Source organism: Amia ocellicauda, chromosome 16, assembly GCF_036373705.1.
Source record: "Amia ocellicauda isolate fAmiCal2 chromosome 16, fAmiCal2.hap1, whole genome shotgun sequence".
NCBI lineage: Eukaryota > Metazoa > Chordata > Actinopteri > Amiiformes > Amiidae > Amia > Amia ocellicauda.
Window position 1 is genome coordinate 26,855,924 of NC_089865.1, and position 17,016 is coordinate 26,872,939.

The following is a 17,016-nucleotide window of genomic DNA, read 5'->3' on the forward strand; positions in this document are numbered from 1 at the left end:
GGGAGATGGAAACCTGTCACCCGGACGTCCCGGCGGATCGCCTGCATGAACGGCTCCAAGCAGAGGACGTACAGCAGGGCCGACAGGGGACAACCCTGCCGGACCCCCGACCTGACCGGAAATGGTTCGGTCAGGTGGCGGTTCACAAGGACCCTGCTGCTTAGGCCGCTGTAGATGATCTTCACCCACTTCCTCAGGCCAAGAGCGAGACCCATCCTCTCCATAACGAGCTGCAGGTATTCGTGGCCCACTCTGTCGAAGGCTTTCTCCTGGTCCAAGCTGATTAGGACCAGGGGAAGCCCTCTCTCGTTCGAGTAGGCCACGACATCCCTGAGCAGCATGGCGTTGTCGGCCGCCGATCTCCCCCGGGCACCACAGACCTGGTCGGGACCCACGACTTGAGGGAGTGGCCGCTGCAGCCGGAGCGTCAGTGCTTTGGCCAGTATCTTGTAGTCGGTGCACAGGAGGCTGACTGGCCGCCAGTTCCTCAGATCTTTTGGGTCTCCCTTCTTGTGAAGAAGGGAGAGGATACTTTTCTTCATCGAAGGGGCCAATCTGCCCTCTCTGTACATCGACCCCAGGACCTGGCCCAGATCTTCCTTAAGCACCTCCCAAAAGATCTTATAGAACTCAGCAGGGATCCCATCGGGACCCGGTGTCCTTCCAGAGTTAAGACTCTTTATCACCTGGGAGAGTTCAGTGGTGGTGATCTCTGGATCCTCCTCCTCCTCCTCGTCCCCCTCATTGCGGGACTCCAACAGGGACAGAAAGTGATGGATCAGATTTTGATCCACCACCTTCTGGTCGTACAACTCCCTGTAGAAATCCCGCACCACTGTCTCAACAGCCTCTCTGCCCTCCACCTCTTGCCCCGAGGAGTCGATCATGGAGGACATTGCAGGCCGCCTCTCCTTCGTTTTCTTGAAGAAGAAGCGGCTGCATTTCTCATCGTCCTCCATGATGCGGACCCTGGAAAGGACCTTGATCTTTTCTTGCTCCTCCCGATAGAGGGCGGAGAGACTCAGTTTGACCCGGGCCACCTCCTCAGCTAGGTCGAAGCCTCTGAGCTGTAAAAGACTCAGGCGCTGGAGGCGGGCGTTTAGATGGGAATATCTCGCCCGCCTCTCGCGAGCTTTCCGTTTCCCCAGCTGAATGAAGTAGCCCTTGGTTCTTTTCTTCATCATCTCCCACCACTCTATGGGAGAATCAAAAAGGTCCTTCAGGGTCCTCCACTCCTCGAGGCGTCTGCTAAAGGTCTTAATCACACGAGGGTCATCGAGCAGAGAGGTGTTGAGCTTCCAGACCCCAGGCCCCGACTCCCGTGTGCTCGGAATGAGCACCTCTGTCGTCAGGAGCCTGTGGTCTGAAAAGAAGACCGCCTCCGAAGACATGGCGGTCCTCTCCAGTGGCTTGCTGAGGAGGACGAGATCTATCCTGGAGAAGGAGGAGCCAGAAGAACTCACCCAGGTGAACAAGGGGACCAGGTCCCGACCTGCGTCGCAGAGTTCAAAGTCCTCCACGAACGCAGCGAGGTCCCTGCTGGATCTATCGTTGCGGGGCTTACTCCGGTCTACATCCCTCAGAGCACAGTTGAAATCACCTGAAATGATAACTGGCAAGGTGCCGATCAGGAGCGGGCGTAGCTGAGGGAGAAAGAGGACTCTCTCTCTCTGGCTGGTGGGGGCATAGACATTGACCAGCCTCAATACAGCCCCCTTGTATTTAAAATCGAGGCTGGCCAGTCTGCCCGCCTCTATTACCTTAAATGTTCTCACAGTTAAGAAGGGGTTTTTCAGGAGTACGGCAATCCCGTCCGCTCGGGACACATTGGACCCCGACCAGAAGGATTCTCCTAGGGTCCAAGTGTCCCGGAGATCTTTATATTCTTTTTGGAACGGGATGCCGCACTCCTGTAAACAAATAATGTCTGCCTTCATTCCAGCCAGAGAGTTTAAAACATCGGTCCTCTTTTTCACCTCAGCAATGCTCCTCACATTAATTGAAATAATGGTTAATGCCATAATGGCTGTGAGGGCAATTACCCGCTCCGTAACAATCATGTAAAGAAACCTTTCTCTTCCCCACTCCTCTCTTCTCCCTCACCTAGCTTAGCGCTAGCACCCATCATTTCAATCATTTGCCTCACCGCTTGATCCTCTAGGAAGACTATGGGGGGGGCTCGGCTCCCGCCACCCGGTAAGGCGGGCAAAACTCCACTGGGCTCAGGGCCCGTGGTGCTGGAGGTTCTCCCTGGTTCCTTTGAGGCCGAGGCCCGACGAACAGATGGCAGGGCAGAGGCTTTATGTACAACTGGGGAGAAAACTGTGTAGACCCCGCTAGTTGTTCTTTTAACTAATGGTGGGGGAGGGGGTGGTCTCTCCCTTCCCAGCTGTCTGCCGCCGCAGGCCTCCTCCCCCAGCGCCAGTGACCTTGCCATCACGTCCCTGATGTCTTTCTGGGAAAGGACACTGGCGCCGACTCTCGTCTCCTGAGGACCTGCGGCTCTCCCACTACTGCCGGGAGGGCATACCTGACCCCTCCCCTGGGAGAGTCTCAGTTGTGGGGCAGGAGGAATTTTATTTCTAGGGGGCCTCTCATCTACCAGGCTGCCCACTCGGGGCAGTGGAGAAGGCCCACCACTCTCCTCTCCGGAGTCAGAGTGGGGCGTATAGAAATTAGAGGGAGGGGACTCTGGAGCGGGGGAGGAGCCGGCAGGGGGGGGAGAATCTGCAGAATGAATCCTTTTTTTCATCATACCCCCCCTACCCATGCTCCTCTTCTCAGCCCTCCTTCTCTTCCCCGCTACCACTGTCCACTCTCCCTCTGCCTCCACTTCTGACCCAGAGTCAGAGAGGGAGCCTATGAGGCTCCTGAGGATTGTTTCCTCTCTACCCCCATCTTGGGGTATCACCTTTGGAGGAGCCTCCGCTTGATTTTCTCTCTCTCCACCACCCCCGAGGGCCCGCGCCCTATTTGCATAGGAGGAGGGACAATTCCTAAAGAGGTGCCCTCCCCCACCGCACAGGTTGCAGGCCCTCTCCTGCTTGCAGGCCCTGGTCTGATGTTCCCCGCCGCAGACCTTGCACTTAACAACGGTACAGGCTGCGGCTAAATGACCCAGGGCCCCGCAGTTCCTACATAATTTGGGCATGCCATGATAAAAGACAAGCCCCCTATTTGCTCCTAAAACCACGGTGCTTGGTAGATGGCGTACTCCGCCGATGGCGGCCACTTCCACCTGCAGGCGCACCTGCCACCGCCGAGCACCGGTCCAGACCCCATCCTCATCATTAACTCTCCTGCTTTCAGACAGGATCTCACAGTGTCTCCTCAGCCATACTTCTACGTCGTACTCTGCCACTGCTTCGTTGTAAAACTGAATAGTTACAATTTTAATCTCTCTATCTGTCAGGGCGTCGACCACAAAGTCATTCAGGGGCATGCTGTCTTTTTTCTCCCTATACAGGTTCCAAAAACTCTCCAGCACTTGAGGGTTCTTAAAGCTCACCTCGAACACGTCCCTAGGTCCAGGCAGTTTTACCACACAGTTCAGCTCAGAAGGGGCAAAGCCCAGGCCCCTCTGCAGCACGGACCTGCTGAACTCCAGCCGGGTGAGGGCCGCGGTCTCGGCTCCAGCCTCACGGCTGAAGATCACCGCATTATGGCGCCTCACACCGGCGGTTCGCTGGGCCATGCTGCACTTTCCTACCTTGGAGAAGGGTCGGGAGGCTCTCAATCCGGAGGTCGGGGCAAGTCCACCTGGCTGGGGAGCAGCTTCCACCTCCGGGGCTCTTGCAGGGAGCGGGCCTTGCGGGGAGAAGTCCGGGCCCTGGCTGCAGGAGGCCTCCCTCAGGGACGTTGCCGATCGGCCTGGTCGGTCCCTGGAATCCGAGGCCTCTCCTGGATCCTGGCTGGTGACGTCAGCGGGGAGCAGTCCTGGTCAGGCCGGGCTCCGGGTAGATGGTCGGCCGGGCTTCTGGATGGGACCCACTCCGTGAGGAGTCCTCCGACCCCTCTGGCTAGGTCCCCTGTCGCTCCCGGTCCGTCCCAATCTCCACTCGCCTCGGCCTCCGGACCGCTCCAAGGACCCAGGACTCTGCAGCTCTGTCAACCGGCACCTCCCCGTCTCGTCTGGTCTGGCCTGATGGATCAGCTCCCTGCAAGGAAAAAATGTAGTAAGACAATAGTAATTATGCAACAAATACTGAATGTACACTAAAATTTTTTGCTAAAACCAACTTTCAGTTACTTTGTATCAAGGGTATGAATTATCCGGGAGGGCAGGTGACAATGACAAACTTGTAACACAGTACATCAAAATATGTCAAACTCAATTTACATAAGAAGGGATGGACTCTTCTGATTCTGATTTTCATTCCAATTTTAGGTCTTAATTGTACCCATCATTTTTTTACGTTGTTTTGGATATTTTGCATACTGAAGATTTTAATGATGCATTGGAGGCAAAGACCAGTATCTGAAAATGTAGGCCTGAGCAAAAGTGTATTCATCCTTCGAGTCGAGAAACCGCCCAGAGTGGGTGAGGGGCTATGCAGTTACACATGGGAACTCTGTGAACGTAAGTGTATCAAAACTGCCAACCAGACCGGGGGGGTGTGTCCCCCCACAGCAGACCCCCTCTTCAGTCTGCTATAATTCTTCCTCTTTTACCGTTCACAACTGGGACTCGATCCATGGATCTGTGAGCATTAAAAGACAGTTTACATATAGACTTTCATTGTCTTATTAAATTGTATTGCTGTGTCTAACCCCCTTTATCAGCAGGGTTTCTTTCCACAGCAATCTAATTCTTTTCAGGCAATTGAGCACGGGTGAAAAAAAAAGTCAGCTGGGCCCCCTCGGTCCCCGGACTCCCGCCGATCCCGAGCCGGGAAGGGAGTACCTTCCCCGGCTACACCATCTACTGTAGCCCGCGGCTGCGGCTAAAGATTGGGATCGCATTTCCCTTCCTCCTAGGGCTCTAGGAGCGTTTTTATTTCCAGGGAAATTGCTCTTGCCTGTACACTGAGTGCTTGAGTGTATCTCCGCTGCGTCCAGTGTGACTTTAGTCAGCCTCAGTGTGTTTAAACGCCACATATCTGTGGGCCCCGGCCATCTTCGCCTGGTGCGCCTCGGTGCGTCCGCGTCTCGGCGCAGCTGCACTGCAAGTCCTGAAGTCTGAGTACATCTCCGCTGTGTCCAGTGTGACCTTCACATCGACCTTGACTTTGCAAAAGTGTGTTCCGCTATCTGCGGTCCCCGGCGATCTTCTGCCTGGTGCGTCCGTGTCACAGCGTCGCTGCACTGCAAGTCCTTAAGTCTGAGTACATCTCCGCTGTATACAGTGTGATCTAAACATCCACTTTGACTTTGCACAGTGTGCTCCGCTATCTGCGGTCCCCGGCGCGTTGAGCCCGGCGCTGTCTCTCTGTGTGTGGGTTCAGCGCAGCTGGTGTCGTCAGAGGCTACATTGCCTGCACTCGCGGCCAACCATAACCGCCCCTGAGTTGCTGGTGACGCGTCTAGGTTGCGCAGTGCCTGTTACACAGCCACAGGTGCTCGCACCGGTTGGCGTTTCATTGTCACCTGCCTGCTTGCTTCCACCACGCTGCTGCTGTTCTGTTGATCGAGAGTAGTACATGTTTGCTGTTTTCCACCAGTGACTGCTACACTGTCTGGATATTTACTCTCTCTTGACGTGGTTGCATATAGAGACTATTATTTTTGGCTACCAATAGTGTGTTTATAAGTATATATCCACCTATTGTGTCTATCATATCTCTTGAGCAGCCCCCCATCGCTGCTAGGATGGAGTGCGGCGCTGCAACCACCCCACGCCTCTGCACCTCCTGCACCACTGCTATGCCTAGCGCTGACGCTCATGAGCACTGTGTGGCCTGCTTAGGTCCTGAGCACGCCCGCAGAGCCCTGGAGGAGGCACAGTTTTGCCCTATCTGCGCACAGTTTGGAATTCAACCCCTGCGTGACAGACTGCTCAGGGCATCTGGCCAGCGGTCACTTCCGGCCTCTCAGGCCTCAGGCTCGGTGATTTGCTCCAGCTCTCGCCCAGCCTGTCCCCGCTTTCGCCTACTGCTATTCCTTCTGCACAGCTGCCCCCATGGGCACAGGCATCCTCATCAGCCGTCCTCCCCTGCTTCGGGCTCTCCCCCTAGCAGGAGACAACGACGCTCCACCCGGCCTCCGAGCCGCCACGCTGATGTCCGAACGCTCAACCATCTGAGCCAGCTCCACCCTCTGGGCACAGGGAGCCCCTACCACTGATGGCACCCCTCCTCACTGAAGGGAGCATGGAGGCCTCGTGGGCAGCAGACAGCTTGTCCTACCTGGTCTCTGACCCAGAGGACCTGGAAGAGGACATCAGAGCCAGGAAGAGGCCAGCCCCTCCCCGGCCCCATCCACCGCCGCAGCTGAGGTGGTCTCCCCACCGCTGCCACCACCGGACTTTATTGATATAGTCTAGCGTGCAGCCCAGCACCTGCAGGTTCCATTGCTGGAGGACCCGGCGCCCCCGTGGTCGCTTTTTGAACGCCGTGCCCCTTCCCACCAGCCCCCAAGAGCGCTTCCCATGCTGCCTGACTTCCTCACGGAGTTGCAGGCCACGTGGAACAAGCCGGCTTCGGCTCCCTCCCCGCCCCCTTTAGTCGAGTCCAAGGCACTCGGGAAGCAGGCCTCCTGTCCTTCCCCTTGGTGGATTCAACCATCGCCACCCTGGTGTCACTCCCGACGGAGTCGGCTGAACCCCAGGACCTCGCCTGCCCTAACAGGCAGTGCAGGGCTACAGAGCGCCTTCTCCTAAAAGCTAATGCAGCCGGGGCCCAGGTGGCACGCCTGCAGGACACCGCCAGCCTGTTTGCTCTCTACATGGCTGGCTTGATAGAGACCCTTGCTCCTGGTGAACACCTTGCGTCACGGCACCCGGGCCACAGGCCGGTCCTTGGCAGCGATGGTGGCTGCGAGACACCAGCTGTGGCTATCCCAGGCCAGACGTGTCCCAGAGGCCACGACTGCCCCAGCGGGTCCCTGGAGACCTGCGCCGCCAACTCATGACCTCCGCCACTGCCCCTGCCCCCACCCCCACCCCAGGCTCTTCCCGCCCTGGCAGGCGCAACCGAGCTCGTGCTGTCACAGCCCGTGCCCAGCTGGCCGTGTAGGCGCTACTTCTGCTGCCGCCCCAGCCACGCCCCTGATGGTTTCCAGCAGTCTCTGGCCCACCAATACACCCCACAGCAACTCTCAAATTGGCAGATATGCACCCACGACACTTGGGTGCTCCAAACTGTTACAGTCGTTTACTCCCTGCAATTCCATGCCCGGCCCCCCACCTTCCGGGGTTTGACACGCACACGCATGAAGGACAGCTTGCAGCGCGTCGCACTTCGCACAGAAATCTTGGCCCTGCTCAAGAAGAACGCCATCCATGAAGTGCCCCCTCTGGTGCAGCATGAGGGTTTCTACTCTCCTTACTTCCTGGTGCCCAAGAAAGATGGCGGTCTCTGCCCCATCTTAGATCTGAGAGCCCTGAACCGCCACCTGAAGGTTTTGCACTTCAAGATGCTCACACAGCGCACCATCTCCAATGCCATTCGGCCAGGGGACTGGTTCATCACGGACGACTTGAAAGACGCTTACTTTCATGTCCCGATTGTGCAGCACCACAGGAAGTTTCTGGTGTGTGCACAATTCAGGAAGCAGGTTCTAGCCCACACAGCCCTGGTCCTCGACCACCTCCATGGTCTAGGACATCGGGTTAACTGGAAGAAGAGCCGTTTAACGCCGACTCAACAGGCACAGTTTCTAGGGCTGTGCCTCAATTCCATTGCCATGCTTGCCTTCTTGGCGCCCTTGAGAGTTACTACCCTGCAACGGTGGTTTGCTGCTCTTCACATGCATCCATGACGCGATTGCCTCCGCCGAGTGTGTGTCACTCCGGCGTGTTGGAAAGCGCTCCATTGGTGGCGGAGCCCTTCGAATTTGACCCTCGGTGTGCCCCTCGGGCCGGTTTGTCACCGAGTGGTTGTGACAATGGACGCCTCAGACCACGGCTGGGGCGCCATCTGCAATGGTCGCGGAGTCAGGGGAGTGTGGGGCGAAGCTCACCCAGCCCCCCACATCAATGTGCTCGAACTCCGGGCCATCTGCCTAGCCATGAGACACTTCACACCAGTCCTGCGGGACCGTCATGTGCTGTTCCGGATGGACAGCACGGCTGCGGTGGCCTACATCAACAGGCAGGGCGGACTGCGATCGACTGCACTCAATCGCCTGGCTTGCCACCTGTTGCTCTGGGGGCATCCCTTATTCTGCTTGCTCCGAGCAGTTCATCTCCCGGGTCGATCCAATACAGCGGCGGACCTCCTCTCCAGAGGACCTTCCCTGGCCTCAGAGTGGTGGCTTCACCCGCAACTGGTGAAGCAGATTTGGCACCGGTTCGGCAGGGCGCATGTAGATCTCTTCGCCACTCGAGAGTCCACGCACTGCCCTCAATGGTTCTCTGTCCGAGACCTCGACGGGCCGTTGGGGATCGACGCGCTGGCACACCCGTGGCCACACAGTCTCCTCTATGCCTTCCCGCCACTCCCTCTTCTCCCAGCCATACTGGCAGTGATCAGGAAGGAGAGAGCCACAGTCCTGCTGGTCGCCCCCAGGTGGCCACGCCGCCCCTGGTTTGCGGACCTCGTGTCTTTGTTCTTGTTCCCCCTCTGGGTGAACCAGCTGCCGCAGGCCCAGGGCACGCTGTGGCATCCAAACCCCAGCCTCCTGCAACTCTGGGTCTGGCCCCTGAACAGGAATGCCTCTCAGCATTAAGGCTCTCGGAGTCAGTGGTGGCTACCATCCAATCAGCGAGGGCTCCCTCTACGAGGTTGCAGTACTCGTACCACTGGCAGGCCTTCCATTCCTGGTGCCTGGAGAGAGCTCATGACCCGGTCACCTGCCCTATAACGGTGATCCTAGAGTTTCTACAGGAGCTGTTGGATGCGGGCATTGCCCTGTCCACCCTCAAGGTGTACTTGGCGGCCATCTCTGCGTGCCATGTCCACATTGACGGTGCATCACCTGGAGCACATTTCCTGGTGTCTCAGTTCCTGAAGGGCGCACGTCGGCTTCAGCCCCCACTAGCTTCTTCTCTACCAGCGTGGCGCATGGACGTAGTGCTGGATACACTTTCCAAGGCTCCCTTCGAGCCACATCACTCGGCTGAGCTGAGGCTGGTCTCGATGAAAACGGCGTTTCTACTGGCCATCACGTCTGCAAAACGCATAGGTGAGCTGCATGCACTATCGGTGCAACCATCTTGCACTCACTTCGCTGGCAATGGGTCCAGGGTCACGATCCGGCCTAACCCTGCTTTCCTCCCTAAGATCCTCTCCCCCTTCCATGTCAACTTGCTGGTGGAGTTGATGGCCTTCCATCCTCCGCCTTTCTTATCCGAAGAGGACAGGCGACTGCACCTGCTTTGCTCGGTCAGGGCAGATTGCACTAGGGGGAGCCGCGCTACGGACCAACTTTTTGTGTCTTACGCGGCACAGACGCTGGGGATGGCCGTCTCTAAACAACCTCGCCTACGAGCTAGAGCTGGGTTGTCGTGTGGAAGTCTGGCTCTGGCAAAAGAGGAAGAATGGGAGTGTGTGTCCCACTAATTATAGCAGACGGAAGAGGGGGTCTCCTGGGGGGGGAGACACCCCCCTGGTCCGGTAGGCAGCTTTGATACACTTTCACAGAGTTCCCATGAGTAACTGCATAGCCTCTCCCCCTCTCTGCGGTTTCTCTTTCTCGGATAAACGAGGTTGCATTCGAAACCTATCGTTTCGTTCTAGTTCATTGAATCGTATAGCCAGTTTACTAACTGACCGCTCAATTATTACCAAAACCAGAAGACGCTGTAACCCATTAAGACTGCATTTGGATCTCATGTAATATAATATGCAACTAAAATGTCCATGTGTTTTAAATATGTTCTGTATATTGCCTTTCAGTTTCAGGACTACAACTGGGGGCTCAACATCTCAACATTATTTAATAACAGACATCACTCTTATCTTATTTGTATTCTGTGTATTGTTTTATTGCAGTGCTGTTGCCTTTCTTGACCAGATTTACTTGGAAAAGTGATTTTAATCCCAATGTAAGCTCAAAGTCAAATAAAGTCTTAATATAAAAAGCAATGTTTTCAAACAAGAACATAATATTTTGGTTTCTTAGGTGCCAGATGTGCCAACTCCTATGATTAACCTGTGTAATTCTGCTGAAGGATGTCCACTGAGGCAGAGAGAATTTTGCTGCACATGGACAGCATGCAGGTTCTCAGTGAAAACCCAAGCATAGACATCTCCGTTGCATTGATTGCAGTCTTCACGCTGTATTATGTGTTTGGCATTGAATACCCAAAGGGGTTGAAGAAAACTATGTCGTTTTTGGAAACTTTCATATTTAAGTTGAATGACGGCAAAAACATTCTAATCACTCTAAAGAGAGTAACTCATAAGAGTAACTGTGAATAAGCAACCCATACCAGATAGATTTACCTCTGAATTGAAGATAAAAATATAATGTGCTGTTTGTAATTAGTTTGCATTTTTACTTCAAATTTCTTGTTTTTGTGTTCCAAATTGAATAGTTCCAAATTGAGCTGGCTCTCATGCCCCGCTGTGTACATAGTTAGTTAATCCCAACACCGTAAGAGCTGTCATTGCCCTGCCTTAGCTGTGCTAATCAGCAGGTGTTGACTGCCACAATGTAGCGCAGGGTGCGTGAGAGTTGCTCTGCTTGCCCCATGCTATGTATGATACGAGTACATCTGTGGCCTCACTCCTAGCTGTGCTAGTAGAGCAATCAGCCTTTGCTATTGTAAGCAGAGAGTTGACCTCTGTAACCTTACTTTGTATATGCTGGTTATGGAAATTCCCAGTAAGAGCGTGACTGCGGTTCTTGCTTCTGGGCAGCCCAGGTGTGGCCCAATGGGCCCCTGTGGCTCCTGTCTGGAGTCTGCCGAGGCCCCCTAGCTATACGCCTCGGGGCAGGCTCCCTTATCAGCTTGCTGCATCCTCCCTTGCGACTTTTTTTGTCATACAGTAACCCTTGGCACTGCCCATGGGTTGCATGTTCGCTCGGGAGTTCTATTTTCACTATTTTGAATGACAGGCACAGGGGCCAGTGGCAGCTTTGATATAGAGATGTTTTGATTGGGTTCAACAGAGGTGCAGTGAAACCCCTCCCCCTTGAGCAGTGCTTCCTTTTGCAGATAACCGGGGTTCCATTTGCAACCTATCGTTGTAATAGTAGTAGGCAATCAGAGTCAAGTGGAAAGTCCAAAGTCATGGTCGGGAGGTCAGGCAAGGAATCCAGGGAGCAAGGCAATAAGAAGACACGGGGCATAACACTCGGCGATGTAGTACAATACTGACAAAACTTAGCAGTGACTGGGAGTGAGTGAAGGGTTTAAATGTGGAGCAGAGAAACAGGATGAGAGGTGCAAGGCGAATGGGAGCAGGGAGTGATGACAGAAGTACACAAGGGTTCCAGGAATGTTAATTGAATGATAGGAGCTGGTAGAAGTGACTGATAAGGCAGGGTGATGGTGACATCTAGCAGGGATAAAGTATAAGTGCTAGATGGTGGCTGTGACAACATTTCTATAAGACTATTGAGGAATTTCAGGCATGCATGAATATAGAATAAAGTCTCTAAATATTCTGGATATATAACACACACACACACACACACACACAACAAAGGAAAATTAAATATTACATTGTTTTTCCTTTTAATAAAAACAAAGGTTATCTAAGATCTGACCATATTACATTATTTCTAATTCCGATTACATTATTTGAAAAATCTTATTGTGTTCTTGAATGTTTTCCTCCTTGCTCCCTTTCCCATAGCCCTTGACTGTGACCCTAAATTTGACAGCACTTAGCTTTACTGTCCGGGTTGTATGTCCTCACTTACTGTACTTGCCTGTGTAAATTGGAAGTTGTAAAATGTATTATATTTTGTATTGCTATGTTTTAAGTAAACTGAATTTGTAACGATTGATGCCTTTACTTTACTTTATTTTTGCACTTTGTTTTTCACTTCTGTTGTAAGTCACCCTGGATAAGGGCATCTGCCAAGAAATAATAATTAATAATTATACACAAAAGATAAAAGACTGAAGGAATATGATTTCTTGATTAGTCAAAAGCAATTGTGTGAGTGTGTACTGAGTCTGGGAAACACTTTATAATACAGTATCCTTAATACAGTTTACTTACACTGTAATTACACAGTAACAAGAGTGAATTGACCATGTATTTTATGTATAGTTAAATATTAAATACTAGTATTGATAATGTAATTACAGCACAAGCTTACATACACTTAACAACAAGTAGTATGGCTTAGTTCCATGTAGTGTGCATTATTTACTTTACATATTTATGTAAAATGGTGCAAACCCTTGTGATGTTACTGATGACCTTAAACTCATTAAACTCATAAAAACATGGATTAAGCATACCTGTATCCATATGTATGTAACGCTAGACACCAAACCAATTGTTTCCTGTATGAAAAATATAATGTAAAATGAAGCAGCTGTATAATGAAGCAGCTCAGGAAAGGCTTGAAATACCTTGTGACTGGCCAAGGAAAATGGTTCTGACTACATTACATATTACATTATTTGTCATTTCGCAGATGCTTTTATCCAAGGCGACTTACATTTGTACCCATGTATACAGCTGGGCAATTTGCTGGAGCAATCTAAGTGAAGTACCTTGTTCAAGGGTACAACAGCACTACTCCACAGTGCTGACTACAGTTTATGGGCACACATCTAACCAACATCATACATTTCCCTTCATGTATGAACACACAGATAATGAATTGTAAGTGCTTACAAAGGTTACAGATATGGATTGTAATCATTCTTACTTCACAAAATGACAGACCAGTAGGTTGCAGCAGTGAAGCTGAAACTCAAGAGCTTTCTTGTTTGTTTAGATTTGCACTCTTCTCACAGTGTAATATTCTGAATATTAACTTCAGACATAGCATGAATTCCACCTGTTTTGTAATGTGAGCAAATTATTTTATACACCTTATGTGCTGCCATATAAAAGATTTAACACTAAAACATGTTGTGACAAATGTAATAAATGTTATGTTTTGGTATTGTAATAATGAAAATAAGAATAGACAATCCATGCAAGTAAACTCAAACACAGTTATAAACAAGTGGTATATGTGAAGGCATTATAAATCATAGTAATTACAATATAACTATTTGTAACTCAGTGTAATACATTAGGAAAAGTACCATATTATAAAGTGATAGCTTTTACTGTGTAATTACAATGGACAACCCATATAAGTAAATGAAATTCTTTCTGAAAGATTACTGTAATTTATTATGATAGCCTGTTGCCAACAGTCCAATAGTAACAATAGACAACCCATGTAAGTAAATGAAAAAAAAAAAAAAAGATTAGGACTGTTTATTTGTTTAAAACAAAATTAGACAAAAAACATCTTCCCACTGACAAAACTAAAGTTTTTCTTGTTGCAATCAAACACATCTATACTATTTGTTGGATATAACTAAATTATTGGAGTTCGTCTCAAATAAATTTAAAAATTAAGAAAATAGTGTGTGTGTGTGCGCATGTGTGTGCGCATGTGTGTGCACATGTGCGTGTGCGTGTGCGTGCTTGTGTGTGTGTGTGCGCGCACGTGGGTCTACAATAAGTTAATGCACTCATGGTTACAAGTGCTTATGTTGAGGACATATGAAGGTGTTGAATTGTCGGGAACCAGTTGTCACAGGGCAAATTAACAGGGACGAATTGTCATGGACCTTCCAGATATGGTGAAATAACTGATATAGTGAAATTGCCTCTCACATCTACATACAGAATCTCTTGCACACACATGTATAAAAAAAAACACATCCATATGAGAATTTCACACACATATACATGTGTGTGATCATTTATTATTATTATTTTTTTTATTTCTTGGCAGATGCCGTTATCCAGGGCGACTTACAACATCAGTGCAAAACAAAGTGCAAATTTGATTTGTTTGTCTTTTGGTCTTGTCAGGCAGTTAATTAATCCACCCCAAAGATAATCTGTCCTTGATACTGCATTTGTTATTTGTTGTTACATGTACTGGACTGGTAATGCATTTTATGTGATTACATGTAAGAGGGAAGTGCTGATCATCACTTGTTGTTACACTGTAACAAGGGATGAGTCTAAGGTCATCAGTAAAACCATTTTACATCAACATGTAAAGTAAATAACCCACACTACATGTAACTAAACCATATTACTTGTTGTTAAGTGTATGTAGGCTTGTGCTGTAATTACATAGTGGATACTAGAATTTAATCTTTATACATAAAATACATGGTCAATTAACTCTTGTTACTGTGCAATTAAAGTGTAAATAAACTATAATAAGGGTACTGTATTATACCGTGTTTCCTGAGTCTCTGTGTGTGAGTGATGTATGTATATTTGTGTGTGCATTTCCCTATGTGTTTGTGTCTGTGTGACACACAGGAAGAACAGTTTATTCCCAACTGACACTGCAGTCAGACACAAACAGGCACATCTTGGACACACAGGCAAATTGAGAATCATTAGGTTCAAAACAGCACATTGGATTTTCAATATTTCAGCAAGGAATGGTCAGAATTTGACATTTACAGTCATCACACATTACTCTAGATACTGAGAGTCCTGTCAATTAGCCAACTTAAACATAAAACTAATAATAATAATAATAATAATAATAATAATAATAATAATAATAATAATAATAATAATATGTATGGCATTAAGACGGCGCGTCCCGCATCATCACCATTAATAATAATAATAATACATTATTATTATTATTATTATTATTATTATTATTATTATTAGTAGTAGTAGTAGTAGTAGTAGTAGTAGTAGTATTAATTGGGTATTTCCCACTAATACCTGCAATAAGAGATTTCTCACTTTGCGACTTAAACTGTAAGGATGACTCACAATTAATGGCAGTGCAGTAAAATATATATGACATTAAAAATAATTATGTGAGAATGGCAGTAAATTTAAAAATAACGTCAGTCTATTTCAATCCTGATTTTATATTAGATTTAATAAATTAACAAATTGTACAGTATCTTCGAAAGATAGTACGAAGGTGTTCAGCTTATGAGTCGCATTAACCTGAGTGATCTCAAGTGTGTTATCTGCACTACACCAAAAGAGAGATTGATACTGGGTTATACTCTTGTCAGACATTATACTGCATTTTATGGGCTCAGAGGGGCCTTGGCTTCATATCGAAGGGGGATTTTCAATCATTTAAGAGGATTTTTGTGACTTTATTTCGGAAAGATATGAAGGCGTAAGATCGAGGTGGCTGCGTTTGGAAGCTGTTTTGGTAGGTTTTCGGCTTCTCGGTGAAAAACACGCCGCGGTCATTACTAAAGGCCTGATTAATATTGACGAATGGGGGATTCTGCTTGCACCTCGTGTGTTTTCTTTTTGTTTTGTGGTCTTTTTCTTCTACTTCTCTCTGATTTTCTGTGGAGAGAAAACACAAATCCGAGAGGCGGTGTGCGCAAGAGAAGTGCCGAGCCTGAGGTTGAGTCTATACGGTTCTCATATAGTGTATAAGATCCGCCCCTCAGAGCCGCAGTCTCCACACGGTGTGAATCGCATTTACACAGAGACAGAGAAATGGCGGAAGAAGTCGCTCCAGCTCCCGCCGCCGCTCCGGCCAAGGCGCCCAAGAAGAAAGCCGCCGCCAAGCCCAAGAAGGCAGGACCCAGCGTGAGCGATCTGATCGTTAAAGCTGTGTCCGCTTCCAAGGAGAGGAGCGGCGTCTCGCTGGCCGCTCTGAAGAAATCCTTGGCGGCCAGCGGCTACGACGTGGAGAAGAACAACTCCCGCGTCAAGGTTGCAGTCAAGAGCCTGGTGACCAAGGGCGCTCTGGTGCAGGTTAAGGGCACCGGCGCTTCGGGCTCCTTCAAGCTGAACAAGCAGCAGGCGGAGGCCAAGAAGAAGCCCGCCACGAAGACCGCTGCTAAGCCCAAGAAGCCAGCGGCCAAGAAACCCGCCGCCGCCAAGAAACCCGCTGCGGCTGCAAAGTCCAAAAAGCCCGCAGCGAAGAAGCCAGCGGCCGCCAAGAAGTCTCCCAAGAAGGCCAAGAAGCCCGCGGCGGCCAAAAAGGCGACCAAGAGCCCCAAAAAAGTTGCTAAGAAGCCGGCGGCGCCCAAGAAGGCCACCAAGAGCCCCAAGAAAGCCAAGGCGGCCAAGCCCAAAGTGGCCAAACCCAAAACCGTCAAGCCGAAAGCCAAGAAGGCGGCTCCGAAGAAAAAGTGAAGGAATTGACTCCGGCTCCCCGCCTCGACCCACAACGGCTCTTCTAAGAGCCGCCACATCTTTTTAAATGCGCAATTTCCGTTTTTGTATTTTCTGATACACTTATTTGTATACTTTTTTAAATTGTGTACACATTGCCTGTAGCCATAAGCTGTTATTTTCCCCTCCTGTGAATTGTATATTTTCTATACGCTCGTGTAAATTTGAATTTTTAAATGGCATGGTTTGAACTGCACTGTATTATTGCACTTGTATGGCTCTTACATTTAGTAAGTCGCCCTGGATAACAGCGTCTGTTAAGACATAAATATTAGTAATACAATGCTTGGCTGTTTGCATTGTATTCAATACAAAAGGGTACTTTTAAGAGTATCAGTTTTATGGTGGTGTGTAAAACTATACAATTGTATCACTCTTATAAAAAATGGTTATTTGGTTTCTATATGGCACCGAAGGGTGTTTTGCCCATATTTATAGAACCATTGGCTGTGAGAGGCGATATATAGAACCCGTGTGCAGAATTGCGCACCGTGCCGCGCTCTCATTGGTCCAGATGGGTTTCGCTGCGGATGGACAAGAGCTGTCAACAGAATTTGCGCGAGGCTGCCAGCGAGTGAAGAGGTAAGTA

The 17,016-nt window shown here is 49.7% G+C and overlaps 1 protein-coding gene across 1 annotated transcript; it reads left to right on the forward strand.

The window, feature by feature from the left end:
- The first annotated feature begins 15,704 nt into the window (after positions 1 to 15,704).
- On the forward strand, positions 15,705 to 16,760 carry LOC136711876 (histone H1-like). Its single transcript, XM_066688439.1, has one exon. The coding sequence runs from the start codon at positions 15,744 to 15,746 to the stop codon at positions 16,386 to 16,388; it is 645 nt and encodes a 214-aa protein (XP_066544536.1). The 5' UTR covers positions 15,705 to 15,743; the 3' UTR covers positions 16,389 to 16,760.
- The last annotated feature ends 256 nt before the right edge of the window (positions 16,761 to 17,016 follow it).

Bases quoted from the DNA above. Each gene is read 5' to 3' on its own strand.
- LOC136711876 (XM_066688439.1), top strand. From the start codon at position 15,744: ATGGCGGAAGAAGTCGCTCCAGCTCCCGCCGCCGCTCCGGCCAAGGCG.